Genomic DNA, 19821 nt, shown 5'->3' with positions numbered 1-19821 from the left:
TCTAGTTTTATTGACAAGCCTGAACGCTCGTTCGCCAGAGTCTTTGCGTCTCAAATATATGCAGAGTGGTACAGGTGCAGGGCTTTCAGTCGATAAGTAAGTTGATATGAAGCCAGTTGGAGTTGATGAGGCAGGATGACTCTTTGTGTGACATGGAAAACGACCAGTGCAAGTCGGCGTCGACAAGTCTGGTAATCCGCTGCAAGAGTCACACCTCACGCTCTTACACCTTTTTCAGCGGGCAGGAATCGTGCTTACAGCGGACATGCCCGCCGAACATTGCCTTGTCAGCGCTTGCGGTCCACTAGTCCCAGCACGTTGATCGTGGTTGGGGTACCCGCAACGAACTGCACGGGCTGGACGGCAGCCCCTCGGGTTGACGGGGCTTCCGTGATAGGACTAGCTCAGGGCGGTGAGAGGCTCTGGTGGGGGTCTGATAGAGATAACGAGCGGTGAGACCCGGCAGAAACCGACCTCCCACTAAATTTTTGAAAGCACTGGGCCACCGCAAAGCCGGTATGTAGGAAATTTCGTCGCGACCCGGCAGCAATTACAACGTCCTCCGACGCAACATCTTGTCGACTTTCTGCGCGGACAGCTTTCCAAGATGGCCGGATCAATCAACAAGCCCAAGAGTACGTTGAAACTTTCTAATCTTGATAGATTGCATCTAACAATATCGCAGAGCCAAAGTCCAAGAGGACGCCCGTCCGCCTTCGCCACAAGATCGAGAAGGCGTCGGCGGCCAAGCAGAGGAAACAGAGAAAGCTCGCCAAGAAGAACCCCGAATGGCGCTCCAAGCTCAAGAAGGACCCGGGAATTCCCAACCTGTTCCCTTACAAGGAAAAGATTCTCGAGGAGATTGAGGAGAAGAAGCTACGCAAGGCCGAGGAGGCGCAAAAGCGTCGCGAGCTGGCCAAGGCGGCCAAGGCCGGCGTCGCTACCGCTGAAGATGCAGATGCGACCGGGATGGCCGAGGATGGTGAGGAGGAGGATGACGACATGATGGTCGAGGACGACGACGAGGACGTGGACGAGTCGAACCCCATGGCTGCGCTTCTCGCCAGCGCCAGAGCCGCCGCCCAGAGCTACGAGAAGGACCTGCGCGACGTCGACGACGACGAGATGGACGATGATGAGGATTCAGACGACTCGGACGCCCCGGCCGAGATTGCTGTTGGCAATGCGACTTCCCGCAAGGCTTTTGACAAGGTCTTCAAGAACGTTGTCGAACAAGCCGACGTCATCCTCTACGTTCTCGACGCCCGCGACCCGGAATCCACCCGCTCCCGCGACGTTGAGCGCAGTGTCATGGCCGCCGCCAACGGCGGCAAGCGTCTGATTCTGATCGTCAACAAGATCGATCTTGTGCCCCCCAAGACCCTCCAGGCATGGCTCACCCACCTGCGCCGCTACTTCCCGACTCTGCCCCTGCGCGCGTCCAACCCGGCGCCTAATGCGCAGACCTTCAACCACAAGGAGCTCACCGTGCAAAAAACTTCTGCAGACCTCTTCCGTGCTCTCAAGTCGTACGCTGCGACGAGACAGCTCAAGCGCGCCGTGTCGGTTGGTGTCATTGGCTATCCCAATGTCGGCAAGTCTTCCGTCATCAACGCCCTCCTGGGCCGCCTCAGTGGCGCTCGCGGCTCTTCCAAGGCCTGCCCCGCCGGCGCCGAGGCCGGTGTCACGACGAGCATCCGCGCTGTTAAGATCGACAGCAAGCTTACTCTCCTCGATTCCCCCGGTATTGTCTTCCCCTCCGCCTCTAACGCTTCCTCGTCTGGCCTCGTGTCGCTCAAGAACTCAACCGACGCCCACGCCCACCTCGTCCTCCTTAACGCCGTGCCCCCCAAGAACATCGACGACCCGGTTCCCGCCGTCACACTGCTACTGCGCCGTCTCTCTGCGACCCCCGACCTGCTGCAGAAGTTGACGGATGTGTACGACCTGCCTCCTCTCATGCCCAGCCGCACCGATGGCGACCTTACGACCGACTTTCTGGTGCAGGTTGCTCGCAAGCGCGGACGTCTTGGCCGCGGTGGTGTTCCCAACATCGCCGCTGCTGCCATGACTGTGGTTACGGACTGGCGTGACGGACGCATCCAGGGTTGGGTTGAGGCACCTGTGCTCGCTGTCCAGGGCGACGTCAAGGATGCCGCTGCCACTGCTTCTGTTGCCGATGACGCTGCTGCTCCTGACCAGAAGACTATCGTCACGGAATGGGCCAAGGAGTTCAACATTGACGACCTCTTCGCGGATCTAGGCGCGGCTGCTACTGCTGGAGACGATGCCATGGAGCAGTAGGCCTTGGTTGGTATAATGAGTAGATCTTGGGTGTGGGCGGAGCATGATATCAAAAGAGTATAGATGCGTTGTGGTTTTCTTCATCATGGCCTAGCTGTCTCGTCTATTTACCCGGCGTTTGGGGCGGTTTAGGGGAAAAGAATAAAAAGGGGCAGTGACCATCAAAACACGTTGGCCCTCATTCACATATGCTCATCCGCCTTTAAAAGCTGCCTCCGGGTTCAAATGACTGTTGTGATGTTCGTACTAGCCATTTGTCGTTCTAGATTAAGAGCGGCCACTGGAAAAGGGCGAGCTCGGAGCCCGCCCACGGGAAGAACCATACAACTCTTCATTTCTCAGCATGGAATTGCCTGTTCTGGTATGACTTCTGCAACTGGTGGACATGGTGACATCTTCTGAACTCACTTGTAATTAGAAAAGCCAAATCCAGGAGGCCTTTCACCTTGTCTGCTTTCCGCCCATGATTCCCTGGACGCCCTCCACTTTTCCATGTTATTGTGAGAGACAAGCATGGGTTGCTGGCCCGTCTTCATCAGGGATGAGATCGGATTCTAACCCTAGTTGGCTTATTTGACACCAAGAGGATGTTGCTTTCCGTAATCCACCATCTTCACAAGATGCCGCGCTCTGCCCTTGACGGTTTTCAGAACACTATTCTAGCCGAACAGTAGCACTTTGTTCGATTCCGAAATTGGGGCTACTGCCTGTTTTCGAGCAGAGAAGCGTCAAACTGGAGTTTCAGGCCATGCAGAAGTGGTGAATGGGATGAGTGATGGGGTTAAGAGACACAGCACTGCGCTGTTTGGATTCAAAAGTAAGAAATCAACGTCGGTCCATATTCTCGCTTGCATGGAAAACAAACGTCTGCCGTGTGGGCAGTAGGCAGTTGTGTGACTGGCGTCAAGGCGCAGACAGTTTACCTTTACTGGCACAGGGTGGTTGCCGAGATTCAAGTCACAAAATTCAAAACATGAGGGCTATGCATTTTCTCGAGCCTTTATCAGCGGCGCCATGCCGTCTTCTACGTTACATTACGAAATAGAAAACACCGTTATTTTTTCCTATGCCACTCTTAGCCATTTCAAAGCTCATGCGCTGACAAGCTCCATCTTGACACCTCTCTTGCCGGTGGCTTCGTCCTTCTCATCAGTGACCTTGACCTTGACCTTCTGGAAGAGATCCACCTTCAGCTTGCGGCTACCCGATGTCGTGAGCGTGTAGTTCTCCGCATCGTAGACACTGTCAGGTTCCGTCTCCGCAAGGTCCCGGAGCCGAATGAGTCCCTCGATACCGAACCTCGGCACAAGAACCACGAAGCCGTTGCTGAACACCTTCATCACGAACGCCTCTTCCTCGGCGACCTTGCCCTTGAGCGCCTGGCCGACGTAGTACGCGATACTGGCGCGGCCCGCAAGCTGTGCATTGCGGTGGCGGACATTGATGTTCTTGCAGACTGCCTCCAGACGTCCGCGACTACGGACAGCCGGGTGGATGGCCTCGTAGCCGATAGCGGCTGCGAGCTGGCGATGAGCCACAAGATCGGCGTAACGACGGATGGGAGAGGTGAAATGGGTGTAGATCTCGGAGGCGAGACCGTAGTGGCGGAACTCAGGGTAAGCCTGGGTTCCGGAACAGAAGTACTCGGCGCTCATCATGCAACGAGTGGCCATGATACGGACAAGGGTGTTGAAGAAGGGGTTGGCTGGGTCGACGCAAGTATCGAGGGAATCGGCAAGGGCCTTGCTAGAGTCGACACGGAGCTCGAGCCCCTTCTTCACACGCAGCTGGTCTGCAAGCTCGTCAAAGTTGGTCTTGGGGGGAGCACCGTGACGACGGAGGATGGCGGTCTGAGGGAAGGCCTCATGGATCTTGGTAGCTACACTGACGTTTGCGAGCAACATGAACTCTTCGACCAGAGACATGGTGTCGAGGTGCTGCTTCGTTTTGACGTCGATGGGATCTGATGTCTCGGACTCCATCTGCACCTTGACCTCGGGAGAAGACAGGCTGAGGGCACCGGCATCCATACGCTTCTGCTTCAGCTTCTTGGACAGTGCAAGAAGCGTTCTGATGCTGTTCGTAAGGTCGTCCTGCTGGGAGCCGTCATCGATACGAAGTTGTGCCGCCTCATAGCTGAAGGCTTCCTTGGACTGGATCACCGACTTGGTGAACCGAACGCTGACGACATCTGCGTTCGAGTTCATCTCCCAGATACAGGAGAAGGCGTAGCGCTCGACGTACGGCTTCAGCGAGCAGAGGTCAGTGCCGAGAAGCATAGGTAACATGTCAATACGCTTATCCACAAGGTATACGGTTGTACCACGTAAGCTAGCCTCTGTGTCCATGGCGTTTCCGGGTTTGACGAAGTGAGATACGTCGGCAATGTGCACGCCCACCTCGAAGTTGCCGTTGGGAAGTGGCCTGGCGTGGAGAGCATCGTCGATATCTTGGCAACCAATGGGATCAATACTGCAGATGAGGAGTTTGCGAAGATCCTCTCTGTCCCTCCAGCCCGGATCTTCCGTGCTCTGAGGAACCCTCCAGTCATGACCCTCCTTTGGCAAGCAGTCCAGAACGGTTTTGGGGAATGGGCGGTACTGAACGTCGTACTCCAGGAGAAGGGCTTCCGTCTCTGCCGCCTTGGTCTCGAGCTCACCCAGGGAACGAACAAAGTGGCCGACAGGATGTCTTGAGTCGCGCTCCCAGGCATCGATTGTGACCAACAGACGCTTGCCGAGGAGCTCAGAGACTTGTCTTGAGCGCAGCTTGATCTTGGGAATGCGCCTGTCCATGGGAATGAGGAAGACGTTGTCCTGCTTACGGCCCTGGCCGCCGCTCTTGCTTGCCGATGACGGATCGATATGTCCGACGTACTGACGCCAGTTACGCTTAATGATGCCGACAACCTTTGCTGTTGGTTGTGCCCGGCCCTCGGTGCTCTTGCTCTGTGTCTTCTTGACCTCCTCTTGCAGCGCCTTGCGCTCCTTCTCAGATACAAAGTCCTGAGCTTCTTCGGCATCGGCATTCTCGTCGCGGGTAATGGCCTCTTCCTCAATGATTTTTGTGGAAGGCTCCTTCCACTGGTCCTTGGGCAGAACCTCGACGACTACGACGTCACCGTTGACTGCGCGGTTGATGTTCTCTCTTCCCAGCACAATAAGAGGCTTTGGGAACGCGGGGACGTTGATAGAACCTTCCAGATAGTTGTAAGGAGAGACATTGAAGTTACCCTGGTGCATCAATCCAGCCTTGACACCAGTCATCATCTTGGACATGCTGTAGTATTCCGCGTACAAGGGCCCGCTGGGCTTCTTGGAAAAGTCAGAGTTTCGCGACTCGGCGACCATGTCCAGCAGTCTGTCGCTATCTTCGAGGCCTCCAACGTAATCACGCAGAGACATGGCAGCGACACCCTCTGTCTTAGCCTTCTTCAAGCAATCTTGGTCGTCACTGAGCATGACAACGGCAGGGACGCTCTTGGCTTTGGCTTGCGCCAGGTGGTCGGCGTACCACTTGACAGCCTTGCGTACAGCACGGTCATTTCGGTCGTTAACGGTCTCGTTAGGCTCGCGATTGACGTATGTCTCCAATCGGAAGTCGTTGAAGAAGACATAGAAGCGCTTGTCCTCGCTCTTGGTCAGGCCGACGAGACGGTTGTATAGCGGTAGCGAGCGATTGCGCAGCTCCTCGAGAACAGTCTGCAGAATGATGACATCGTAAAATGCAGAGCCTTGTTCGAAGAGATCCATAGCGTTCAGGAGCGCATTGGTGTCTGGGACGATATAGTGCCCCTGAGGGAACGCCTTAGTCCCGGCGGGCTTGTCCGAGAGGACGAATGGTTGGACTGGGGGATCTTATCAGCGTACAGCTCGTGTCGATGCAGACATGTCTCACTTACTGTTATTGGCCGCATCTCTGGGGGCCGTCTGAAGGCAGCTCCGGCAAAGCTTAGATGAGCAGGGGATATCTTGACGCAGGTAGACCTCCCTCACAATCTTCTGAACCTTGCCTTTCCTCGTAGAACGGACATAGACCTTGCTGGAGATGTTCGCGGCAAAGGGATCCGCCTCAAACGAGCGCTTGAGACTCGTCATGATGTACTTCCCCTGTGGAAATCTTGATGCTGAGGTGAGTTGCTGGTGCAGGCGATGAGTATGTCGTCGCCCCTTCCTGTTGAGGCTGATGGTGATGAAAATTGATGGAGGTGAGGCGCGGGGCGGCTGACAAACGAATCAGAGGCGCGCGTTGTGGCGCTTGCAAGCTCTTATCGGAAAGCCATCCTTATCGCCAACACTGTGACACCTATCGATAACACTACCCACAGGCACGAGGTACCTACCTTACGTCAGTCACCTACCGCTACTTCACAAAGAATCCCTTCGCCTCGCCTTCCATTCCGAATAACGCCTACTGCTGTGCTTCCCCAGATTGATATCGTGATGCATCTCGCCGCCGGAGCTGAGCGAGACAGAGGCTATTCTGGTACAACGTCATCCCATAAATGCGTGCCTCATCGAGAGTCCAGGTCATCTCTGATGGGAGCCCGGATGTGGCTGACCCGAGCAGCTAGCCAGGGCCCCCCCCCCCCCCCCCCCCATGGCAGAATTGATGGAAGAACGCGTTGAACAGGCGCGTCTTTGCATTCATTCATACGTCTGAAGGAATCAGGCGGCGAGCCGAACCCGCCGCGGCCGCCAATGCAAGACAAGCTCGGAATCGGGTTCTCTCATGCCTGGGGAGACGCGAGACAAGTCGCAGTGTCATCAGAACCCTCGACGTCAACGCAAATGCTATTGGTGCTTCCCCGGAATCCCGAGTCTGCCATCTCCGACAGAACCGTCGCACGGCATCACTCCCGAACATCTGTTTCTCCCTTCTCCCCGGTTCCCGTCCTGCACAGCGCATCGCGCGCGCGCAGAAAGCGCGTACCACTCCACAGTACTACCACGGAGAAACCTCGCCGTCGCACAGAGAAAAAACGAACGAGGCTTTACTTCATCCCATCACGTCGAGAAACAACCTCCCGTTTCGTAGAACCCCCACCCAACAAGTCCGTCCGCACGAGGCATGCAGCCCGTACAACGTGCAGCGTTTCCCTTTGAACCTTTAGAGGGAACTGTGGCGATGAATGGACGAAATGTGGGCATGTCAGCCACGCTTACTTATCATCAGGCGCTTCTTATTAATTGGCTTATGTGGTAATGATATGATCTGCGAAAAGGATTTCACCCTGCTGATGTTGCCATTGCTCGCTTCTTGCTTGCCTGGATCGGCCGCCCCCAGTTCCATGGCCAACGCAGCAGGTAGTCTGCAAGAACCTGGAAACAGGCATAGCGGAGGTGGCACTCTCATACCTTGGTCAGCGGCGTGGCCTGCTGTGGTCCGTTCGTTTCCCATCTCACAAGCAAGCACATAACGGAAACGAGCCACGTTCCGCTCGGGATCAGGCTGACTCTTGACATGATCGGTAACTCGTGGCTGGCTAGTCTGAGAAACGGACTTGGGCTGCGGAAACGAAGGTTCCAGCTGTAAGAGATGAGACATCAGCCCAAAACGTTTATAATGTTTTCTCTTGCAACGAACTGGGAGTCGACGACGTTGGAAAAACTACTTTTGACTCTGAAGCAATGGCACTCGGCCATCAAGCCTCGAGGTGCCGTCCCTCTCGGCCGGAAGCCCGGGCTTCCTGCATTGCAGAGCCAAAACTAGGGGTCTGTGGGCTGGCTGGGGACCCTGAAAAGCTTAGGGATATCTGTGTCTGCAGTGTCAAAGACTAACATCAGTCGAGGAGATGACGGGAGGCCCGAGAGCCGTTGCATTCGCCGCAAACCGAGTCAGCGCATTGAATAGATCAACTGCTAAACGACATGATGGTGCACTGCCTCTAGATGCCCGTCGTCTGAAATAGGGTGCAAGAAAGGAAGATGAAGACGAAACTGGATAGGCAAGGCTTGGTCCTGACCGAAATGCATCCGTGCGGAGGCGGGAGCTAAATTATGGAGGTTGGCCAAACTTGATTGTTTTACCATTGTTGATTAGGATAGGCACCTCTCACAATGCACTACGAATGGAAGACAGAGGAAGAGAGCGTATTGCAGCCAATGGCGGATCAAGTGTAGCAAAACGGCTCTAGCAAGGTCCATCGCTGTCGTGAAGTGGTATTCCGTCAACCGGTAGTTGCTCGGACATGACAACCGAACGAAAGGTATTTGTATGCCGAGGAATCCAAAGGCCTCCTCTTCCGTGAGGCAGAGCAGTCACAGGGCAAGAAGTGAAACGTAAAATGGACGACGTTGGAGATATCGAATCCATGGTAAAGTGTACTCCACATAGTACAGATGCGCGCATCAGAGCAAAGAATGGACAACTTTCTCTGCTTGTGGTCGCGCACCGCACCTCACAGCACTACAATGGCGCCGGCAGTCGAGCGAGGGGCGGGACAAGGAATGACTTACATATGTACAGTGGGCGGGGGGTGTTGGTGTTCACATGGGGTTATTGTTGGTGGTGGCTGCCCCGTTCTCCACAGCGGGCGGTAAGACACGCGCCGGTGTACATTAGCCGCTACTGTACTGCTTTCTTGCTGCGAACGAGAGGCGACTGAGATCGGAAGAGCTTCGTTCTGATGGGTTCCTAAAAAGAAACGAGATGGACGATGCTCTTCTGCAAGTTGGGTTGGGTTGGGTCGGGGTGGACGTGGAGGGGGGGCCTACCCACCAGCGCGAGATGGAGGGAGGGGAGGGAGGGGCAGGAAGACAGTGATGGGTGAGATTCCAGGGGCGGGAAGGGTCCAACAAGGTGCAAAGCACGGGAGGGGAGGAGGAGGACGAGTAGCAGGCCGAGGAGGAGACGAGGGAAGGGAACAAGAGCATGGCAGTTTGGAGGGAGCCTGGGAAGGTGGGAGGGAGGATGGAAGAATCTATGGGACATGACATGGGGAATGGATGGCACCGCACCGATGAGTGTTTGGTTTGCTGCAGGAGCGGGTAAGCAAGGATCCAAGGGTAGCTCCCGCACCGTGGAAAAAAGAAACACAGCGGGCCAGTCCCAGTCCCAGTCCCAATCCCCAGTCCCCAGTCCTGCTACCCCGGTTCCTCAGCTTTCCTAGGTATCCGTACGAATATCGAACCAAGTCTGCCACTCTTTCTTTCATCTTCAAAGTCCGTACTGAGTACTGCGTACGGGAGGCGCTTGCCATCCATATCTTGGCTGGGGAGATCCTTCTTCTGGCAACATCGACAATATCCAACCAAGCCACAACAACAATGACCAGGATTCAACTTTCAAGCTCCCTTCTGCCCATCGCTCTAATCACCACCACCACGTCAATTCCAGCCTGGTGCGCAACCAAACGCACAACACCCCAATCTACTCATACCAGCCAGCCGGGAGGATGCACAGCAGCCGCCCACGGACTCTGCCTAGAACCGCAGACACCCCGACACCACTGTCAGACACCCCAGCCTGCGCTCAGCGGCTCAATGTGAAGGACGACTCCCCTGGCGGACGGGGGGCGCGCCCCTTCCCATCTTTGTCTTCCCATTCTCCAGACCATTGGGTGCCGTTGCGGCGGCATCCTCTTGAGTGACAGCCACCCATCACCGCCCTCTGGGTAGCAGCAGCACCTACCTGGCAGCATGCCCGTCCCGGACACCCACCACTTTCACAACCAGCAGCGTGGCCATCCGTTCCCATCGCATCGCCCCCGGAAGCAAGGGCCACCAGTGCAGCATCAGCAAGGGCAGGATAACACGGGACAGCCTGGCCAGGGCGCCATGCGAATCGCAAATACATCCATGGATAGCACGTACGAAGACCCAAGCCGCCTGCTTGGCGCCTCGAAAGCACGAATGCTCCGTACGGATACTACTAAGACGAAACGGATCCCGCTGCTGCTGACCGGCTGCGAATCCACGGGAACATCAGCCAGCTTCGGCGGCTCTCCGCCGCCCGCAACACACGTTGACCATACATAGTACATACCGTCTGCACACCCGTGGAAGCAAGCTACTGGCCTGGTCTGGCCTGGCCTGGCACGGCTCGCTCGGAGAGAAACGAGATGTTGGAGGTGTGGGCACATACACACTACACCCCCGATCTCACTCTCAACTCTCTTCGTCTCTTGTCTCGACCGTGGAAACTCTCTTCCGCCTGTCTCTTTCCTCATCGCACAACAGCTCGACCTGGTCAGCAGGAAGTCATCCCAAGCCGTGGGCAAGGAACACGACTCTTCTTCCTTTTTCTTACTCTCTTCCTCTCCCACACCTCCACACCACTTTATCCTGCCTTTTCCTGGGCTGGCCAGGTCACCCCCAGTCAACCAACCGCAGAGCCATGCTATGCCATGTCATGCCATGCACATGCTGTGCGAAGAGGAAAAGCACTGCTTTTTAGTGGTGGGCCGTCGTTGAACCCATGATTTGCAGCGTGGCCAGTGCGCCACCGTGATTGAGACGTCCCAAACCAATCATCCTGGCCTCTTCGGGAGAACCAACAGCCAAGATGTCCTCCAGGTTGCCCCTCCATCAACCGCTTTCCCTACTTACCCTCCCCGCCAACTTCGCAGTCGTCGTTGTCCACCCCCCCCCTCCGTCGTCCATACTGTCTCTCCAGGCCATCTCTCGACTAACTTAGCGGTCCACCAGCCAAGCTCAACCTTGCACACCATCTTCTCTGGCCAGCTTCACGCTTGCCTCCCACACTTTCTGCGCGGCCTGGCTGCTCTAGCTTGGATGCACTGGATGGATGGCCCAGATGCCATTTCGCCCATATTCGGTCACCTGTTTCTTATTCCCAGCCTCGTTTATCTTTCCCGCGCCTTCTTATCAGATCGAGCCGTAGGAGGGGCAGACGCGTGGCTCAGCTCTGTAGAGCGATTGCGACGCGCCTCAGACGACATTAGGGCGAGAGAGACAGAGATGGAGAAGGAAGGCATAGTCAACATGACCAGATACGAAACGAGCGAGGAAACCAGACTGGGACCACATCGTGTTTTCGCGATTGATCGGTCTTTTCTTAAATCCGAGGCATCCCCGTTTAGGAGGACCCGTCATGTCGAATCCTCCGCGCCGTCGATGCCAAGAAACACACATCCTGGCTTGAAGCCGAGTCGGCTGAAACGCTTCTTCGTCCGTCGACATCTTCTTCGCTGGCTCGCCCGCCAGTACAGCAAGCATGCTGCAGAGACACGAGTAATAGGAAGCTTCTCGACCGCTGCGTGTTATTCTTTTTGGCCTCTTGCTTTTCGAATATGCCGTCGTTGAGCAGAGGCCGAGACGAAGCTAGTGAAGCACCGTTTGTGCAAGTGCCATCTTGCGATCTTGATGCCGGCGCTGTTCCAACTTGGTTGAGCGTCATAAGGATACAACCAAGTAGGTCGGCTGCATGGTTCATTTCCCTCGCAGCCATTATCGATGACGGGCTCCCAGTTAGCACCGAGTTTCAGCTGTGGCGCTTTCTCATATTGTCCAGGCCAGGATCTTTGCGGGTGGGCCAATCAGCTTCGGCTGATGTCGACTTGAGAAACGTCTGTGAGGCCAGCCAGCGGCGGAGACCCATGCGACTGGCAGGTCAAAAGAGCACACTTAGCCGTCGCATGCTCCGCTGTCGCCTGATGAGGGACGATGCACGTCGAGAAGCTTTTGCGGCCAATGCAAGATCAACTCAAAGGCAATGTGATTGCAGAGGATTCCTGTGCCGGCCCCCCCTTCCTCTTTCGCTTGCACTGCGGCTGGCAGAGCGGCCATCTCCAACAAGTCGGGTCCGCACAGCACCTCCACATTGGCCAGTACGATTGGGCCGTCGGCAATCGTAGGCACATATGTGACTTCCCATGGGTTAGATCCGTGGCACCATGTCAGTCTTTTGCAATATTGTGTCCTGTTTCCCAGTCTTCACCCGTGAGCTGGAACCTTGTCGGTTGTTTATGGACCGGCCGAGGTGACAGCTGGAGTCTAAAATGCTCGGTGCGAGAAGAAGAAGACCGCGGCAGGACAATATCGTGCCATTCCAGGAGCCTTGCTATAACGAGACCCCGGTCATGCCCGAACGTAAGAACATTGTCCATTTTGCTTGGCTGCAGTGTTTCGCGTCTGGCCTTGTACCACCTTACCATTACGGCGAGCTCATCGCCGGCTTCACCCTTTCGTCCCTGATTATGTGACTACTGGAGATCGCAATGGCAGGATCTTATGACAAGGTCAGTTGCGCCGACACGGAGCCGGCCTGCGAGGTTTGGAAGAGTTTGAAGGAGCTGAGGAGTCGTGGTCGGGTCGCAGTTTTGCGGTCCTGCATCAGTACGCCGTTCAACAAGAAGCATTGGGGACGAGATGCTATGGCTTTTTAGTAAGCAATGCCTTCTTGACGTCGCGACGAGAATGACGAAGTGTCTCTGGCCTAGCCCGACCCGAGGCGTTGATGGGCCGCCCCTAAAGGTCTTAGAGATGCCCGCGTGATATGTTGGAACGGGGGGTCATTATTCCTCGTTTTATCAGAAACGGTCCTCTAGCGGCGGCAGGCAGCTCTACACGAGAGGGAAGCCGCGGATATTGGAGGAAATAGCGGCTGCAGGCTGACCTCATCTGTGTCAGAGTCAGAGCCATCCATGTAGGGCAGCGGCCTCATCAACTCCGGTTCCCTACGCACCTCGTTGGGCTTTCATCACCCGGCGTGGCCGCCCGCCGTTCTGCCCCGATTCCTCACTCCAGCGCATGAGCATCATTGTACTTGCCCTTGGTTCGTGGGTTTCCCTTCTGGTTGATGCAAGAAGTCTCTCTGCCCGCTGCTTCGAGGGTTGTGGTAGTATCATCCACGCGCAGCGGTTTGAGTCTAAATTAGCATTCGTCTGTGGCAATTAAGTGAGGAACACGCGAGTCGCGCGCGAGAGGCCGGCTCGCATGTCATCTCTCTCTGTCTCGTGTACGAGGGCGCGAAGACGAGGCCGTCGTTTTTGCTAGAGGCAGACGCCCTGCGAGAGCCACTACGTTCGGCTAACAGAAGGAACTTGGCGGAGACAATTCCCTGATCCTGATCCCGTCCGTTTCGATCGCCTTTGACAGTGCGTGTGGACATTGTTCGACAGGGGTTGTTGTCGATAGCGCGTGCGCCATTACGGGGGGTCCTCCTCCAGCCGATGGCAGCTCAGGCTAGAGCGATTGGTCGATCATATTCCTGGCGACAAGAACGGTGTCTGTGCGAAAGACGCGCCAAGAACAACGTTGACCGGGGGCATGCCCAGTGAGCGAGTCAGTCCAGAAAAGATTGTCGGGGATTTTACCGCTCCACTCCGCGGCCCTGCTCACGTCTTCATGCCTTCTCAGCTGGAGTATTCGTACAAAGCGAATATCAAGCAAGACACACAGCTTTACCGGCGAGGGCAATTCACCAGTTCCAACCGCGTCGAGCAAGGACGGGCCCTCTTTCACCAACAAGTTTCGTTATCGTGAATCGAGCGCTGTACATGTCGTTGCACGCAGCCCAAAACGGGGCATGCCGAAGGAGTTGTCCTGGCTTCAGCGCCAGCCGCCGGCATGCCAGCGACACTGGCCGAACTTTGACGCTTCTGTTGGTCGGTCTGGGGTTGGGTCCATTCTTAGAGGGAAGCTATGTGTCAAGAACAGATCCGTCTCCTCTCGGGACGAAGTTTCCGTGTCAGTAATTCGCCAACAGCACCATGGCATGGACCAGCGAAGCCTGTCCAGAAGTATCGGTCAGCAAACTAGAAGGAACCTACCCATGAGACTTGCAGAGAAAGTGCATGCTTTCGCTGCTTTAGAGGAGTGCCAGAACATTCATCCTGTGTTTTTTGACGTGGGTCTGAATTTGCCAAACAGCAGCATTGCAGAAACTGTTACAAGCAACAGGAAGACCCCGAGGGGGCGGACGCTGATCTCGACCTTCCACCGACCGTTTGCGCCAGCTGCGATTATTTCCATATCAGGCCTTGTGCATTTCGCTGGCTCAGACAGTTAACACTATCCCGGGTTGGCCATGTCGCCGGCGGGTAGAGTGATACGGATTGTTGAAAGGGTTGATGAGACAAGGGCGCCCATATCCAGACCGAATCAGGTTGATTTTCCGTTGCAAGATGTTGCGCAATCGGCAAAATCTGCACGTTGGTGAGCGGTAGTTTGAAAGCAACGTAGTTTTCAGCCGTTGACTCTTCGGAACCGCGAATCATTCGCTTTTGGGACGCCAGGTAAAGCAGCTTGCTTCCTTAGACCGAAGCTAGCGCTGTAGCAAGTCCCTTGGGTTGAAGTTCTCACATTACTGGCCGTAGCCAGTAATGTATGATATCGATTCTGCTGCCATGGAGAGTTGAATTGGCATGTAGAGACGAAGAGGGAGCCTTGTCGGTTAAAGGTCATCCACAGATTGCCGTCATCTCGCGTACAGAGAGAGCAACGCGCACGTAAAAGCGGCGTGCAAACGTGCGGCTCGAAGCTTTGGATTGACTGTTTGACTGTGAACAATTTGGGAAGCTTGTCGTCCCTCGAGGCCCATTCTGAGAAACAATCCTAAAATAAACAGAAAAAGGAAAAAGGAGGAAAAAAAAAAAAAAAAAAAAAAGGGCATTCGGTCACTGTTCAAGACGTCGCATGTCAACATACCAGTTTGGCGTCGGGCCAGATGCCACGGTAGATCCTGCCGTCTTTCGTATCAGAACCGGACGACATCTACCTAGAGTGCCTGTGTCCAGATGCACTGAAATATGGAGGAGGCACTCTCCAGGTGGCATATGATGGCAGCATGCCCCTTGCTAAGCCAATAAGCACAGGAACGCTTGGGATCATGGATGTGAGGTACGGGTGATGGCGGTGGTAGGTATGTTGAAGTGGTGGGCATGTCTGGCCCGCTGCCGCCTGATGCTGCTCCGGGGTTCAATGTCGAGTGATCGTTCCCGCACCCCATCTACGCAAGTTGGGGTGCCACTCTGCCGCAGCAGTGTGGCCCGCTTCCTTTTTCTCATGCAGTGTCGTGAGACTGGAACAGGGGACGGTTCTCCTTGAGGCCCCTGTCGGGGCACCGATTAGGTTAAGTGGAAGTCCAGACGGGCCGCAGACAGCGAAATTCAAGGTCAGTCTTAGAGAGAAGAATCCCGCCGTGGCCGAGGGCAAATGCGTGCCCGGGGTCTAAGTCGCGACACTCACATCGAGTCCCCAGGTGTGATTATCGGAGCGGGCCTCGGTTGGCGTCATCCAAGACTCGTGGCCGTCGGGCAAAATCCACTTTGGGCTCGTTTTGCAGCATTGTCTTCCCAGGATTCTCGTGGTAGCATTTACGTGCAGAGTTTGAAGCAAATGAGCAAGAGGCAAGACGCAGGATCGCCGTGGTGGAAGTTGAGAAGGAAGAACATAGGCTGTCAGGTCCGTGGGCTTTCTCAGCAGACAGCAAGCGGCAAGTCGATCAGGCGGGCAAGAAACAGTCTGTACCTAGGGATCTTCGTACGGGGCCAACGGTGAGCTTTGCCGTCCACATCCGTTACTGCTTATGTGAAGTCTTTGTGGAGGCTGCTGCCAATTCGTGAAGGCTGCCCAGTAGAGAAGCTTGGTTGGGCTCAGATGTGAGATTGGCGCTAGATGTTGGTCCAGGGTAATGCAGGAGGAGGGGGGATGAAGTTTTGTGTGTTGAGAAGTCTAGGCCTTTCCAGGGCCTCGGACAAACCACTGACAAACCCTTCGGTAGCAGGAATGTCGCCGAAGCATTCGTAGCACGAGAGAGAAGGCCGCGAGTAGACGAAGATGAAGGGTGGTGGCGGTGTTGAGTACAACGTCGAGGCGAACGTTCATTGGCAGACTTGGTTGTCACATCCGGATATTAGTGGCCGAACGAGAACGAGTGCCCTGTGACAGTTGCGTTGCAATGAGAGCCTCGCCTGACACACAGTTCGTATTTGTTCAGAATTACCAGCTCTTGAAGCCTTTGGTAATGAGTGGGTACCTGACTTTGAGGTGATTGCGGAAGTGCAGTATCGGCGTTGAGGCATTACGTTGCCGTTGATGCCCATATGCTTTCCATGACGAGAGGTACATGATACCTGGCCACCGCGTCAGATCTGGACGTGGCGCTGGCGCTGGTACTGTTGCTGATGCTAGTGTTGGTGTTGGCGTTGGTCTTGCGCGTTCTCCACACTGCGCGTTTAATAACCCTGGAAAAAGGATGACGGCGAGCGCGTTCATGACTTGAACTGGATCGCGAGTTTGACCGGTCGGTGGAAGCGCGGATGCCAGGTAAGGAGGAGGATGCAACACTGGCAGTATCTTGTCTTGTGCCGACGCCCGGCCAGGCAGGCAGGCAGGCAGGCAGGCAGGCAGAGCCATGGTGAGTGAGATTCTTTGCGATGCCGAGCGTAGAGTAAGGTAGGGTCGTGTCGTCGTCGTCTTCGTTCATCGGACATATTGCCATGTTGCTTGCCTGTCCGCGGCGTGTTCTGAAGGCCTGCCTGCCTGCCTGCCAGTTCCCTGGTCTCCGATCAAAGCACCCCCCCAGCCCATGGCCATGACCATGACCAGGCAAGGTAGGTACGGATAGGCTAGGTTCTCGACATTGGCCATGGCCAAGATGGCTTCCATCTGTCAGTCACGTTCTGTGACCGCGAATGTGACGGCGCCCCTCCCAGCCGGCTTATTACATATGTATGAATGGCTGCTGCAGAGAACAGACCGCCGCTGTCGTCGCGGTCGTCGTGTAAGACTGCGGCCGTCAGACCGAGCCCGATCGGTGCTAGCGGGTGAGAGTAATGGCAATAATTCCGCCAAACCGGCGGGGGGGTAGGAAATTCGACGTCAAGCCGCTTAGCTCACAGCTTCTTGCGTCTGTCTGCTGCTTTGCTTAAGGTCGGTAGGTTTGCTTTGGTTTGCTGCAGCTGTTGCAATTGCACTCTCACTTTCATTTGCCCTTCGAGGTGAAGTGCAAGGCAAGGCAAGGCAAGGCCAGGCATGGCAAGTACGGATACTAGACACGCCCTACCTTACCCTGCGCCTGCCCTGCCCTGTCGGTCGCCGCCTTCCACGCGCACCACGACACTCCCTGGCGCGGTCGCCGTCGGTCGCAGTGTCCGTGCCCTCGCCCAGATGGAAGGTCCCCACATTTTGACTCCTCCTCTCTTTTGCGCCAGCTGCATATCACGGCGTGTTATGAGCTGGGAATACGCTACCGTACCTAGGTGCTATCGTGGTTAGGTAGTCATGCTGCTTGATCCATTGGTTGACGGCTCGGAACCTAGGTACCTCGTGCTTCTTCTGCGAGCAACACTGCAACTAAGGTCATGGAAGGTATCCTCCCCGCTGCCGCTACCGCTGCCGCTACCTGACCTTGGCCTTCCACTTCTGACTCCTGCAGTCAGTCACTTGCATACAAGGCACTTTCCGCATCCTGGTAAGGTACCTATCTAACAATGCACGTCTTTTGCCCACTTCATTCCGAGCAGGCCAGACCAGACCTCGTCCACATTGGACTCACTCAGATCATGACAGCGCTCCAGTCAGTCTTCGAGGAGAAAAAAAAAATCGATGTTCTCACAGTCTCTGGTCTTGGCTGGCTTCTCGTAACCGTGTGACAAGGGTATACCCCGGCTCCATCTTCTGTCCGTTTTGTCGTTGTGTTCCACTTCCCTGCTGCTTTCCATGAGGATGAGCAAGAGAGAGGGGAGAACAGTTTTTTTTTTTTTTTCTTTCCTCATTTTTCCTGATCATGCCTCCCCCCCGACAGCGTCCTGTCTGCTGCCGCTGCCAACTTCTCTAATTCCACCACCCTCAACCCCGTGCTGCCTGAAAAAGAGTAGTGTGCTCGCCACACCCGAGGCACGTCTTCTGCTCCCCCGCCGCCGCCGCCGCCGCCGCCGTCTACCATCAACATCTATTCGGGCTGGCTCTTGCATGCAAGCCGTCTTTCTCGTTTTCTGGGATTCGTCTGGTCCATGTCCCTGTCGCCGTCATTCTCAGTCACACTTCCCACCACTCCCAGACTTTCCCAGTCCCCAATCCCAATCTCAATCCTAGTAACAGGAGGCCCTGTCCCGGTCAAGTCCATCCACCCACACCTACCTACGTACCCACCCTCTCAACCGTCCATCCATCCACCAATTCATTCCAGTCAGTCCCAGCCTTTTCTCCCCTCCCCTCCACTCCCCTCCTCCATCTGCGTCGCGCTGCGCCGGGACATCTGCACCTGCAACCTGCCTGCACCTCCTCTGCGCATGCGCATGCGCCAGCCCGGTCAAGTACTCGGCAAGGTACCTACTGCGTAGCGCGAGAACCAGCCCAGCCCGGTAGCTCTACTATGTAGTGTTAGCTCCAGCTGTGGCATCGACATCACCCAGCTCCAGGCCCCTACCAACGACTCTCGCATCGCACCTGATGCGACCCTGTTTGCTGCGCGCTATCCGACGCCGCCATCACCAGTCGCAATCTCGAGTATCGCGGGGTCCAGCTCCTCGTCGACTCGACTCCAGCTTCATAGATCAGACATCAAAGATCTGTACTCCAGAACACGTTCAAACATCCCGGCGTAAAGCTGCATCTGCTCTGTTCTGCTCTGCTCGCTGGCCCCTCGCCGTCGACGCCCTGGGACAGGCAGGGACTTTCGGAAAAGTCGGAAACACAGGAGCGGCGCATATCCAACAACCCAACCGTAGAACCAGCCTGCTTCTGCTGATTCATTCCGCCAAAGCCATCGTCTCCAGCGCATCGTCATCGTACCTGACTTGGAAGGCGACGTTTTTCTCTTCTGCAAGATACCCCGTCGGTAGTCTCCAGTTTGCACATACTATTTGCGGACTCGCATTTTCTCACACGCCCCCTCTCACTCTTAACACACTCTCGCGCAAACCCTTGGTTGTCGAGCACAGAAGTCGCCCAGAAAGGCATACGGCTGCAAGTTGACAAGCGCAAGCATCCGACCACGCCGCCGCCGCCTCGCTGTCGCTGTCGCTGCTCCGTGCTGCCTCTCTTCCTCTGCTGCTTGCTTACCTATCCATCCTCACGCAGTCACGCAGTCACGCAGTCCTTGCCTAGGTTCCTTCGCTTTTGCCTCAGTCTGCCAAGCATCAGGTACCTGCGGACTCTGCCCGCCGACCCCAAACGCCAAAAGTACAAAGTACTTGCCCAAGTACTTTCTTCACCCACCCGACGGCAAGATACAACACACCTCATCCACCCTACCTACCAGCCGACCCTGCCTTGCCGTTCTCAGTCGCCCACTTCTCTCCGTCCATCCATCATCGACCTTATCCTTACCACGCAGCATCTTTGCGAACACCAGCCAACCATCCGTCATCTTCCCTCCTTCACCACCACGCGCTCGCGCATCTCCACTGGCGACGACCTCTACATTCCTCGCCCACACTCGTCCCTCGCCGTCGCCAACTAGAGGGGCACTCATCAACTGTTTTTTTTTTTTTTTGTCCTCGCCCTCTCTGCCTCTTCGCTTTGACTGAGCCTGTCTCTGTCTCCTCACTTGCCGCGCGACAACTACCCGCCCGAAGCAGCAATCTCGCCACACGATTCTTCGCATCTT

General features: G+C 55.7%; 2 protein-coding genes across 2 annotated transcripts; one reads left to right on the top strand and one right to left on the bottom strand.

Annotated features, from left to right (window-relative positions):
* Positions 1–607: 607 nt before the first annotated feature.
* Positions 608–2304, top strand: COL26b_006875 (uncharacterized protein; the record flags this gene model as incomplete). The annotated part of the gene is made up of 2 exons (XM_053179686.1): positions 608–635; positions 686–2304. The coding sequence occupies 2 exons, from the start codon at positions 608–610 to the stop codon at positions 2302–2304; spliced, it is 1647 nt and encodes a 548-aa protein (XP_053036332.1).
* A 1091-nt stretch (positions 2305–3395) lies between these two features.
* COL26b_006874 (uncharacterized protein) lies at positions 3396–6401 on the bottom strand (the record flags this gene model as incomplete). Its single annotated transcript, XM_053179685.1, has 2 exons — positions 3396–6151; positions 6206–6401. 2 exons carry the CDS (start codon positions 6399–6401, stop codon positions 3396–3398), a joined length of 2952 nt encoding a protein of 983 aa, XP_053036331.1.
* Positions 6402–19821: the final 13420 nt, after the last annotated feature.

The sequence above is a fragment of the Colletotrichum chrysophilum genome (assembly GCF_026319265.1).
Source record: "Colletotrichum chrysophilum strain AFK26 chromosome Unknown scaffold_53, whole genome shotgun sequence".
Classification (NCBI taxonomy): domain Eukaryota; kingdom Fungi; phylum Ascomycota; class Sordariomycetes; order Glomerellales; family Glomerellaceae; genus Colletotrichum; species Colletotrichum chrysophilum.
Note: the sequence above shows the minus strand (reverse complement) of the source record. Positions and strands in the feature narration are given on the sequence as shown.